This window comes from Micropterus salmoides, unplaced genomic scaffold, assembly GCF_014851395.1.
Source record: "Micropterus salmoides isolate LMB-PRFRI ecotype aquatic unplaced genomic scaffold, ASM1485139v1 Ms_hic_scaffold_12, whole genome shotgun sequence".
NCBI lineage: Eukaryota > Metazoa > Chordata > Actinopteri > Centrarchiformes > Centrarchidae > Micropterus > Micropterus salmoides.
This window is the reverse complement of record NW_024040263.1, coordinates 28668045-28680959: the sequence shown is the minus strand read 5'-3', so window position 1 is coordinate 28680959 and position 12915 is coordinate 28668045. Positions and strand designations below refer to the sequence as shown.

The 12915-nt window shown below is 38.4% G+C and overlaps 1 protein-coding gene across 1 annotated transcript; it reads left to right on the top strand.

Annotated features, from left to right (window-relative positions):
- The first annotated feature begins 909 nt into the window (after positions 1 to 909).
- On the top strand, positions 910 to 11415 carry LOC119899710 (multidrug and toxin extrusion protein 1-like). Its single transcript, XM_038714386.1, has 16 exons — positions 910 to 1189; positions 4856 to 4957; positions 5058 to 5126; positions 5365 to 5513; positions 6015 to 6057; positions 6179 to 6223; positions 6317 to 6414; positions 7033 to 7130; positions 7692 to 7873; positions 8006 to 8114; positions 8562 to 8637; positions 8785 to 8854; positions 8950 to 9082; positions 9198 to 9292; positions 9403 to 9466; positions 9548 to 11415. Exons 1-16 carry the CDS (start codon positions 1001 to 1003, stop codon positions 9787 to 9789), a joined length of 1764 nt encoding a protein of 587 aa, XP_038570314.1. The 5' UTR covers positions 910 to 1000; the 3' UTR covers positions 9790 to 11415.
- Positions 11416 to 12915: the final 1500 nt, after the last annotated feature.

Genomic DNA, 12915 nt, shown 5'->3' with positions numbered 1-12915 from the left:
CATCCAGAACACTGACAGTAAATATTGTTGAAATATTATTTGATTTGACAGTTGTTGACTGAAAACATATGTTGATACAACTGTGGCACTGAATGATAAGGCAAGTTAGTGATTATGATGTTCCAGACCTTTGCTTAAGAAATTTCCCCCTGGTTGGATGAATATTAGGCAGGATCCATGCTGCAGCTGGGGGCTCTCAGCAGCGCCACGCAACTTTCTAAATTCTTCCCGCTCACAGATAAAAGAAAGTTCAGGTCGCAAACACAGCTGCAGCAGTTGTGTGAAGCCTAATTGTATCAAAATGGCTACAAATGACAATAAAAAATTATATTATTAGCCTATTATTATTATAAGACAAACATGCCTGATACTTTCACAGTCAGCCCCAGGCCTACATGCAACTATTAATGATTCAGCAGTAAGAATCACAGTCTGTCCCACACAGAGACCCCCCACCCACCCACAACCCAAAAAAAAACAAAAAAACTGACCCCTCTGTCGAATGGCAGTTGTTGGCGCACATTTAAGTTGTTTTGCACGCCTGTTTCAGGCGTGCTGTTTCCTTTTGGCTTAAAATAATAAAATAAAATAAAATAATAAACTTTCAAAAGTCTGAACTTAACGTCGGATATGCCAATCCATTTATTAACATAACGAAAAATAAAACATTTATTCAATAATAACTTAACTCAAGTCAGTCTCCATAATTACACGCCGTGCCTCACGTTCAAAAACCACCTCGCAGTGCGCCATACCTGCACTAATTACCCAATGTCTTAAGTAGACTTGTGTCTGCACACAGCGCCAACCCATGGCTATACACAGAATGGCTCCAACAGCAGTGACGCCCCAAAACTGCTGCACGAGGCGCTTGGCTGGGTACGTGTATAACCCCTCCTCTCACTCAGTCACTGCTTGTCAATTAAAGTGTGACAGTCCAGGGAAAGAAGCAACAGGAGTTTCTCTGGTGTCTGTTGCGACTACCATAGTTTGTTCTGTCATGGACGGTTCAGGTAAAATAGCAATGAAATACACTGAGGGAGTGAAGGAAGATTTAAAACCAGGTGATGCTCCCTCTGTTCGGGGCTCCGGTGAAGGCTGTGACTCTTGCCTGAAGAGCATGGGGGACTTCATCCCGCCGGACTACCGGAATGAGCTCGTACAACTTTTCAAACTAGCGGGACCCGTGGTAAGTGTTTGGACCGACACACAGCGCCACCATGAACTCTTCCCTGTGTATTGTTTTTGTATACTATGCATGTATGGATAGAAAGGTAGGCATTACAGTGCAGCCCGTGTGTAAATTGTGTATTTATTCGGTGTTTGGGCCCTGAAATGAACTGATTTCTTGAGTGCTGATTTTTTATTATTTTGTTATAGCTTTATGAAGCTCACATTTATGAAGGAATACAGTATGGAAATGTATACTGAAAGGGCCCCTCTACCAGATGTGGGCCTCAGGATTATAGGCTACTGCAACCATAGGTCAGTTTGTATGGTGCATACAGTGCTGCAAACTACAAACAAATAATAAAATAATTATAAAATTACCACAAACACAACATGGAGCCTTCAGGTGCCTTGAGGGTTTGGGACCCCTGGAATACTTGCCTTCAAATTGAAAAAGTAGACACTTAAACTTAAAAATTATTAATTATCACTGTCAGTACAGCTCTTAGACTATGTTTACTTAGTTATTATGTTTTTAGGTTGTTACAGATAATTACATTGAATGTCTAATTTCTGCAACCATTGGAATTTAGTTGGTTATTTGGAATGTTGTTAGACAAATCGTTTTACATCAGATACAGAGAGCCACACACAGGAAGCATGATTATATCTATTAGATCTTTACCCAATGTTTATGAATTTTTCTTCATGTTTATATTAGGGTCAACAACGTGATGCAATTGTTTTTGTCCTTATGGTTTAGTTTAGGATTACATTTTGAAATTAAATTTAAGTTACTACTAAGTAAGGAATTACTCAGATTACTTGCATGCATATTTTTTTTAGGACCTAGTCTAAAATTACTAGTTTTAATACATTTGGAGGATGATGTCATGTCAATGTGGTGTAACCGTAAAAAAAACAAGTAATTAAACTCAATAAAATACTATATCAGCTAGTTTGGCATAATCTTACTTTAGAACTATTTAATAGCAAATAAAAATGATCAAACACCGTTGTTTTTAGTGACGTGAAGTTTGATTATTTTCACTGAATCGAATCTTTGAATCTCGGTCAGTAAAATGAACTTATCATTTTTCGAGTCATTTTGTTCATTGGAACTAGGCACTGTCTTGTGGGAGAGCGCTTTCTCAAAAACTGAAGGCTGCATGGTTTGCCTCAGTTGACAAAGTGTAATACACAAATTCACTTGTTGATCATTCTCTATGATCATACTATTAGCCCCATGGTGCCACAACCAATTCAAACCATGTGAAAACCAAGGAGGTACAGAGATGCACCACAGCAGTATATTGTCAATATTCAATACAACTGCATAAAACAGCAGAAATATGTTGTCAGTATATAATAGCTACTAGCTACTCCGACTAAATCCATCCATTTTTGCAATCTTTACTCATATTCCAAATCAAGAAATCATGAGTATACAATACAACCACACCAGCCATATATATATATATGTATATATATACAGGGCTTAAAGACCAAAGGCGTTTTTGTATTTGACAATACATAAATATGAAAATATAAAACATTTTTAACTGTCGCGTGTTATGTGTGTGTGTGAAGCTCCAGTCTTCCTCTGCACAACTGGTGGCTCTGTGTCTCTGTCGGTGGATACACGAAAGAAAGGGGCATGGCACTTCCTGGCTACGTGGACACTGATTGGCTATTGTATTGTATTTTGAACAGGGCATGGAAGTTTCTATTGGGTCAATTATGGTGTCACTCAAAAGGTTATGGACTTCGTCTTTTACTGGAATGGATCATCTGGACCTTTGCCAACGTAACAAAGCCATTTTTGTCAGAATGTAATCCACCGGTGGAGTATGGCTTCACAGATAAGTGGTGTCAATTTTGATAATAGGCAGTGCTTGAAGTGGGCCACCGATACCAGTAAGTTACTTTTACTTTAACATTTTACTCTTTGTCGTCCCGGGACTTTTCTCGCGTACCGGTGGGCTCTTATGTGGCGCTCATCTGTTCCCATTCTTGCCTGTTTGCCAATCTCTGTCGGTAGAGACAGAGCAGGTAGAAGCTCGGGTGCCTTTCATGCAGCCATGAGCATGAAGTAGCTGTCACAGTAACTTTTCGTGAACCAGCCTGGATGGGGCAGGACATTAATAACGTTTGATGCAGTACATCAAACTTTTAAAAAGTTGAACTCCTTGTTCTGCATGAATGATTATTGACGAGTTAGTAGCTACTTAGCATTAACTAATTAGAGACTAAGCACCATGTAGATAATTTTTCTTACACAAGGATTTAATAAATGAAAACCCTCAGAAATTAAACTGCTGTTCAACTGGAATTAAGATTTCATTAGTGGTAAGCTTTATAGTATACTATTATCTGAAATTATAATGAAATAATTTAGCCCTAGTACCGGCCAATACACATTCCCCCATGTGAAATGGGAGTACCAGTAGAGCTGGGCAATAAAACAGTAATGATAATCTTTTAAATTTTCCTCAGTAACAATATAACAAATGTTTAAAAAGTGTTTGATTTAATTCGTTTGAATCAGGAACCATCACGTCTTTGGCCAGGTGAAGAGTCAAATGCTCCCATACTTTGGAGGTTTTAGGTTGTTAATGTTGAAGGAGACGATTATGCTTTTCCATATTTTATAACTTATCTACAATGTTACAATGTTGGATGTTCATGTTAAACATGGCCAAAGCTTCAAATAATGAGGATAAAGTATTGAAAAGAAATCCCTGTGAGAAAAAACCTCAGATTTCCTCCTGTTCGGAACGCTCTTTTCTACCAATGGCGGCTTTTCTACCAATGGCTCCGTTCTCTGACATACCGAGCTAGATGGAGCCGGTGTTCCATATATGGTCATTTGCTCCCACAGAAAGGGCACAGCAACGCTCAGTCTGTCTGTACCGCTCAGCGACAACAACTGCCTCATAACATACTTCAAGTCTTGGCCAATCAGAAGACTACAGCTGGTTTCAGACAGAGGCTGAAATGAAGGCATACATGAAGAGCCAGTATAAGAGAGAAAATTACTTTTTTCAACTATGAATCAAGCAAAGCTGCTATAAAGGAGTCACAAAACTACAATATAGGACTGGAAAAGCAGAATAATAGGTCTACTTTAATTCACAACCTTGTTAACTTTGAATGTTGTTAATACTATTGCTACTCTTTTGTTGTTTTATTAACTTTACTGTTCACATCACTTCACTCCATTAAGCTGACGGTGTCGCAACGGCCCAATGATGTCATGAAAGAATTGATTATTGTATTTGTTGGCAAAGGATTTAATTATCGATTTTTAATGACTACGTTGATTATTTGTTGTGCATCTATTGTGAGTAGTTGGCAACTATTTTAGCAAGTGACAGTTGCGGCAAATGTTGGCAATCATGAAGCGCCCGGTTACAGTTTGCCATTAAGAAGAAGAAGCTGCTGAATGTTGCTGTTGTCATTTCCAGTAAGTGTGCCACATCCATAGTCAATTTTTAGACCCCACTACCCTGTTGAAATGTACGTACTACGCAAGTAAGTACGTAGTGCATACGGTGAACTAAATGTTAGTGCATCAATCGAATTCTCAATTTTCTTGCCAACCTTATTTATTTTTGGATGAATGTATATGGTATTTGTATTAGCAAAAAATGAGCAAAGGTTTATGTTTGTTTTTGTACTCTAGATCATTTCCCAGTTGATGGTCTTCATGATCAGTTTCGTCAGCACTGTGTTCTGTGGTCACCTGGGAAAAACTGAACTTGCAGGAGTATCATTATCAATTGCGGTGAGGATACTTGCTGAAGTCCAGCCTGCCAGTACTGGTGTTTAAATGATTTGTTTTTAATCTACAAGTTTCTTGCTGAATTATGTTTTTATTATTGCAGGTGGTTAATGTCACTGGTATTTCCATTGGCACTGGTTTGTCGTTAACATGTGATACCCTCATATCTCAGGTAATGTCATCACCAAAGGTTGTTTAGCTCAAAGCTTTCACCGTATTCATATAACCAAGATAAACACAACCTCTACTGCTGGGTTCCCAGGTTGTCCTGGGGTCTCCTTTAAAACAACTCAACAATGAGCTGTTGTATCATGTTAGTTTTCTTTGACCAGTCATGCCCTTGGTTATTGGTGTGATTTGGTGTTATCCAAACCTGCTTATTTGAGTATGTGTGTACCTCTTTCATGCAGACGTATGGGAGCGGTAACTTGAAGCGTGTGGGTGTGATTCTCCAGAGGGGGATTCTGATTCTGCTGCTGGCCTGTTTCCCCTGCTGGGCCATCCTCATCAACACTGAACCCCTCCTACTTGCTGTCAAACAGAGCCCAGAGGTTGCCAGGTCAGTCATTATTAATCCTCAAAACAACATACACCTTCACCACGTCATTCAGTGACACTACTTGACATGTGGCCTAACCTAGACTGACAAACTGTTTAAACTTTTAGAAATTTAGAACCGAAATGAATGCAATAACTTTGTGCTGTTAATTTCTGCAAATCAATTGAGTACACCTCTACATTAAACCTGCATGAAAAAGCTCTAAACAAACACCAATATTCAATCCATTCATGTCATCTTTGTCTACACCAACTCTTGAGGAAATATCTTGCTCCAGTGTTTTCACCAGTTAGTTGAAAAGTGTGTCTGTCTGTTGGGCTTAATACCTATAAAACCTTTGATGATAACAAATACTTTTGTCTGTATTAGACCTAACGTTATCCCCAGACAATGAATCCTAATGACTCAAAACCTCATGTTTTATGTCCATTATGTGTACAGCCACATGTTTTGATGCCACAATTTCACATGCATATTTGCTTGTTGTCTTTCTGCATGAAGTCTCTCCCAGCTGTATGTGAAGATCTTCATGCCTGCTCTGCCAGTGAGTTTGGTGCATTCTAAACCCTGTGTATTAAGATAATTATACAATACAGATCTTTGAGAGGTTTTTATTTTTTGATTAAAGTATGCCCAAGTGACACTGATTCATTTTTCTTCTTCAGGCTGCTTTCATGTACCAGCTTCAAGGGAGGTATCTTCAAAATCAGGTACAGCAGTGCAAACCCACTGATGTCAAAATTAATTGCCGGACCACAGTTATTACAATTTATATTAATACCAGGTTGTGCTATGGTTTACAGGGAATTATATGGCCTCAGGTTATAACTGGAGTGATTGGAAATGTCTTCAACGCAATAATCAACTACGTCTTCCTCTACCGTCTGGATTTGGGCGTTGCGTGAGTTTTTATATCATCATTCTTTTGTTGTAGGGCACACTAATTACTAGTATAGTATAATACTCAATTATATCAGGAGAAATAATGCAATGTGAATTTATTTCTGTGTGTATTTATAACACATTAACATGTTATGTCACTGGAATAAAGTAAGCTGAGGTGTATTAAATATGTTATCTACAGTACAATACAGGAAGGATGTTTGTCATTCTGTCTTCATCATCATTCTGTCTGTTCTAGCCTGATAATAACACTATACCAATGAATTATAACAGTTATACACACACCGTACAAATCTATCAAACAACTATCCAATTCATCAATTATTATTATTTGTCAGTTCCACACCTGTTGTGTTTACCACTGGATTGTTGTATTGTATGGCATTGCACAGAGGCATTTAATTATTTATTAGTTATTATTCAGTAACATATTTTCTGAGAATCTGAATTACCATCTGGACACAAAATGTCTATGAAGCCTAATTTCATAACCATGAACAGCTGTCAAAAAATGTGAATATATGTCACAAATTGGTGATTTCCGCTGTTTCTTTTTCTCCTCTGTGCTCTAAAATCTTTTCTTTTTTTTGTTTGTTGTTTTTTTTGCTTCTCAAAGTGGATCTGCAGCAGCCAATGCTATCTCACAGTATTTGCTGGCTGTGTTCTTATACGTTTACATCTGCTGTAGAGGTCTGCATAAGGCCACATGGGGAGGTCAGTGGTCTCATTTTTATTGAGCAAAAAAATTCCTATGCAGTAATTTCATCCTGTTTTATCATTCAAATCTGGGCTCTTTCACATCTTTTTAATTGGTTGTCCATTGGGAACATTTCAGTGTATAATGTTTGACAAAAATAGTTAAACTCTATAACTGTGTAAAGTAGTTAAGAGGAGAGGTTACAGTAGTGACGCAGCTGGTCTTGAGTAAGGATTTACTTTTGTCAGAGTGCTGTAGAAAAAGAGTAGCAATAATTTGCAAGTAGTTGATTAATTCTGAACTTTTCTGACAAAAACTAAAAGTTTGCAAAATGATGTATTTGTCCTGGCCTCTGTTAAACTTTAAGCTCACTTCATGACTTCTAAAACACACCTACAGTATATTAATAATTTCAAATAACTCACACTGATTTTGTCAAGCATGCATCTCACATCAGCAAATGTCCATCCTTTTCTGCATTTTGATTTTATTCAGTGAGCTTAATCAGCTGCTCACAGGAGTCAGCTCAAACTTGAAAAGATAACCTACTACTTAACATACAAACATCTGATCCCCAGGTTGGTCACTGGACTGTCTGCAAGAGTGGGGTCCGTTCATCCAGCTGGCCATCCCAAGTATGCTTATGCTTTGTCTGGAGTGGTGGATGTTTGAGGTGGGAGGATTCCTGGCGGGACTGATTAGTGAGGCTGAGCTGGGAGCTCAGTCCATAATATATGAGCTGTCAGTTGTAGCTTACATGGTAACTCCTCTTAATGTTTCTCCTACTATTTATTATATTTATGAATACATTCATTGTAAATGCTACCCCTCTGCTTATAGTTAAGGAAAATTACCATAAATTTCATTTTAATTATCTGTTTTTTTCCCATAGTCACCACTTGGGTTTGCTGCTGCTGCCAGTGTGCGGGTTGGAAATGCTCTTGGTGCAGGAAACATAGAGCAGGCCAAGCTATCCTCCAAAGTCCCTATCATTTGTGCATGTAAGGACCAATGCATACAGAATAGGTTGCCTGAAACTTGGCCTGAGCTGTAGTAGTAGTTTAATGGTCATTTGTCATAAGAATATATTTGACACATGGGTCTCACCTTACACAGACAACGTGGCGCACATGAAAACAGAAAATTCTTAGTAAAACATTACAAATGCATGCAAATCATCTGAAAATGCAGTGTTCATAAAGTGATGAGAGTGCTGTCAGTGTTGAAGACAAAATGTCTTTGGATGTTGGATGTACAAACCATAGTTTAGAGGTAGACATTACTTTTTACAATTGAAACGAAAACTGAAATTGAAATAATTAAAATTGATACACTAAAAAATACTGTGTTCACTTCTTTCTGGTGATTTCCATATGTAAATTGTTTAATACTAACTTTCAGTGTTCAGTTTATTAACAACTGTTTTTTCCTTCTTTTTTCCATGGCAGTCATAATTGCAGGTTTTGTTGGAGCCATTCTCAGCATTGCCAGAAATGTTGTTGGATACATTTTCACATCAGAGCAGTGAGTAAAGTCTTTCACACAATATCCTTCACTTTGCTGTACTGAGAGATTTACTATTGGGAAGAATTCATCAGTCAGCTGGAGATAATTCTCTTTTACCCCTCTCCTATTTTAGTCCATCCTGATTTTCTGTCTGTATGTTTGTAGAGACATTTTGCAGAGGGTTGCTGATGTCATGATCATATTTTCTTTCATGCATCTTGCTGATGCCGTTGCGGTGAGAAACAATTTTATTCAAGTATTCAGGATTTAAGACCCATTATTGACACATACAAAATGTGATTTGACTAAGTCTATGTTTGATATTGACAGGGTGTGACTGGAGGAGTTCTCAGAGGAGCAGGAAAACAGTTGATTGGTGCTCTGTGTAATCTTGTGGGATACTACTTCATTGGCTTTCCTATTGGTGTGTCCCTGATGTTTGCAGCAAAAATGGGCATTATAGGTAAGAGCGGACCATTAATGCACAGTTCTGCAATAGTACTGTATGTAGTCTTATCTCCTGCTCATAAACTAACATTCAAGGAAACCATTAAAACTCTTCTTATCTTCTGTAAAAGGACTATGGACAGGACTTACCATTTGTGTGTTAATGCAATCCATTTTCTTCGTCACATTTATGTACAAACTCGATTGGAAGAAGGCTGCTGAAGAGGTGTGTACTTACATCCCTTGACCAATCAAAATGCTTCTTTTTACTTTGTCTTGAGATGTATTTAAAGTTAAATCCTGCTAATAACAGCTGTCTTTAATGTCTCTGATCAGGCTCTTGTGAGAGCAGGAGTCCAGATCAAAGAAGAAAAAGAGGTGGTTGCTGTGGAAAATATAGGTAAGCTCTGACGTACTAACTCAAACAAACTCATGTGACAGTGTTTTGTTAATACTAAAAGGTTCCCCCTCAAACCTCCAGACTCGAATCATAACCGGGCTCAGGTCAATATTACTGCATCGAGTTGTGAGGCTGCTGAGGAGGATTACACGTGCCAGGAAATGCAAATTCCAGGCCAGAATATATCCACTACCACCACGGTAGGAGATGTCCTGTCAATAACACAGCTGGTTTTACGACGTGGCCTCTCATTGCTGCTCATGATCGGCATCCTCGTCGCTGGAGTCGTGGCCAGCAACGTCCTCGTTAGGCTGCTGAAATGAGTCTTCTGATGATGTAAAGTTGGCAGCCAGAATGATGGTTGTCAGGAGTGATAGCATAGGTCCATTAAACAGCACTTATATTAACAATAACAAAATATATGTTAACCCTGCATCACCATGTAGTTTGAAAGGGTTACTTGTGCTGTTGATCCCACTGAGGATCAACACCTGAGTCTGTAGCTTTGTGCAGCCTTTAGTCAACAAACTTCTCATATATAAGATGATAGCCACACTTGGCAGAGAGATTAAAAAAAGACATACGTTTGGAATAGCTAGAAAGCCAAAAGTGACTGACAATGAGTATTGTACTTATTCAACAAATGCAACAAAAAGGGCTTTAATTGCATGTACATGTTCTGTGTCTATAAAATGTTTGAGTAACACCATGCAGGTGCTTGCCTACATCATAGCAATACCAAATTTGATTTGATTGATGTAGTACATAATGTTTTGGAGTCAACTTGTGACCCCTAGAGGGGGGAAATGTTACTTTATGAAAAATTTGCTCAGGCATGCAAGGTTTGCCTGAATGTTCAAATATTATGTCTGAATCACCATAACAAGCACTAAGAGTATGGTGCTGTACCTGTTAATGAAAACATTGTAATGTTTACACTCTATGTCTAGAGTTCAAGTGAATTTAAAGTGCAGACATTTAAAGGTGGGGTAAGTGATTCTGGAGAAACCATGACAAATACCATGATATAACAACACAGCATGTAATATAACTAATGTTAACTAAGGTGTGGGTTAGCAAACTGTCGATGCAGTTGCTGCTGCAAAGCTAACATGCAGCGAGGATGAGACTGTTTCCCGTAGCCAGCTCACCAGCTCCAGACAACTCTCCTGCTACTATAGCGAACATCACAATAACAGCATATCTTGGCAAACTGGAATATTTAACGTAACCTGGCACCCAAATTATAGCTAGAATAGTGTTGTGTGGCCAAGACATTTCCTTTGTTTCCCATTTACATAGCTGGGCTGTGTACAAACACCGGATTTATTTTTCTTCACACACACAGAACTGATAGCTAAATGGACTGTGTGATGTTTGCTGAATCTGACAAAAAGATGTGTATTGGATTAGAATCGCTAACCCACCTTTAAATGTAAGTGTATTTTTATAGGTATTAGTATTGGTAAATTGGGACATCACATGCTACACAGACAGCTGACAGTCTTTATAACAGTTGAACTAAGTTCTTATTTAATCATCAAAGGCTTGTTGCAAGAACAAAACATAACTCTGATATTATTTATTATTCAGGTACCTTTTGAGATGTATCTTGGTCAAATGTTGTGGATGTTGTTGAAGTACACTGTATACATGTAGATGTTCTTGAATCAGTCTGTATTAAAGATTGCACATGAGCTGCATTTAGTGTTCATTAATGTGATAAGAAATACAGCCACCACTCATTTTTTTATGCGTTTTTCAGAACTGGTGACATAATAAATGAGGAGTGTTATTTCTGCCAAATATGTACCAATAACATCAATCAAAGCAAGAAAGAATATTATCAAAGACATTATGTAAGCAATTCATTGAGAGTATTTTCTATAATGAGTAGTATGATCACTGTGCTCTCTCATTAGAAATAAATAGTTTAATACTGTTCTGTACGTGTGTGTGTGTGTGCATTCAAGAGTACTTAACACTGTACCTTATTCAAAGCTGTGTATTATTTCATAGCACACAAGAGACTTGGGGTTTGATTTTTAAACTGCTACAGTCCAAGAATGGAAGTAGTGGGAGTGGAATATCCCACCGAAGTGCCATTGTTTACTCAAGTAGAAGTAGAATGATTTGCGCTGAAAACGTCCGAAGTAACACCCAATGTCCAATGCTAGCCCATAAACATGATTTGGTGAAGATAATATGGAAACATTATGTGAGATTTGGTACCAGTATCAATAAGGCTGGACGTCTGCATTTGTTATGATTACATTACGATCAAAAACTATCAAGTCGACAACTTTGCTAACACAGCCAAAGATCAAGCAAGACATAGCAATATTATTTACTAGTCCAACAGAAAGAATACCAGCTCGGCATCTGACTTGCCGCCTTTTATTTCAGGAAGTTCTCGCCAACGTCCGGCAGCCTTTTGCTTGGTCACTCTCTTTTTCTCTTCTTAGCTTTCTCTGTCAACATCCTCTTCTGTCTCTTCGCCTCTGCCATTAGCTTAACACTGAGTCTATAGAGGCTGCTTAGCCTGCTGTATGTTTCCTGCTCGCCCGGCTCCAACACGACACCAGCTCTGCTGTCCACCTGCAGCAGCATATGCATGTTGCTTGAAACTTGGGTGAAAAGCTAGCCAACAAAGCTAGACAGCAACTGTTACTGTTACACAGTAATGTTTCTGATGTCCGAGTGCATTATCTAGTACGTTCCCTAACATCAACTTGAGATTTATAGCTAGTGGTTAAACCCGCCATCTATGAAACTGATTTTGCTCGAGTCAACAACTATATACTAACACAGTCAAACATCAAGCAAGTGACATCAAACAGCGAAAGACTCTTTTTCTTTTCCTCGCTTCCTCTGACATCTTCCTCTGTCTTTTGGCAGACTCTGTCATGATATCTATACCATACTATATTGAACACCGAGCTAGCTTCTTACATGCTTACCGAATACAACCAAGTACAACATTACATTGTACACTATATACAGTATTTTTTGCTTCTTGTTATAGCTTGCTTGCTGAAGAGTCATGTTGGTGTGTGACATGGTGCCATAAAGCATTATACTGTTGACGTGATAGATTCCCTGCCTGGATTTCAGTGTTACATAGTTCAATACCAGGTGCTGTAGGCCTGAAGTGACAATGACAGAGATGCCATTCAACCTATTACAAGTCAGTGTACCATCAAAGTGATTTTAAAGCTGTTTTAAGATAAAATTACTACAGAATGTTGCTTTAAATAACACTACTCAAGGTTAGCCGGTTAGCTCAACACTAGAGGGCTCTTTCTCATTTACAAAAGCCCCTTTTCCACTGCATAGTACCAGCTCGACTCGCCTTTGTTTGGTTTTCCGTTGAGGAAAAGTTGTACCTGTACCTGCGTCCAGGTATTTCTTTTTGTATCACCTCAGTCGAGGTTCCAAGCGAGATGAGG

Bases quoted from the DNA above. Each gene is read 5' to 3' on its own strand.
- LOC119899710 (XM_038714386.1), top strand. From the start codon at position 1,001: ATGGACGGTTCAGGTAAAATAGCAATGAAATACACTGAGGGAGTGAAG. The intron at 5,127-5,364 runs GTAATGTCATCA...TCTTTCATGCAG, and splicing joins GTGATACCCTCATATCTCAG to ACGTATGGGAGCGGTAACTT. The intron at 9,293-9,402 runs GTGTGTACTTAC...GTCTCTGATCAG, and splicing joins GGAAGAAGGCTGCTGAAGAG to GCTCTTGTGAGAGCAGGAGT.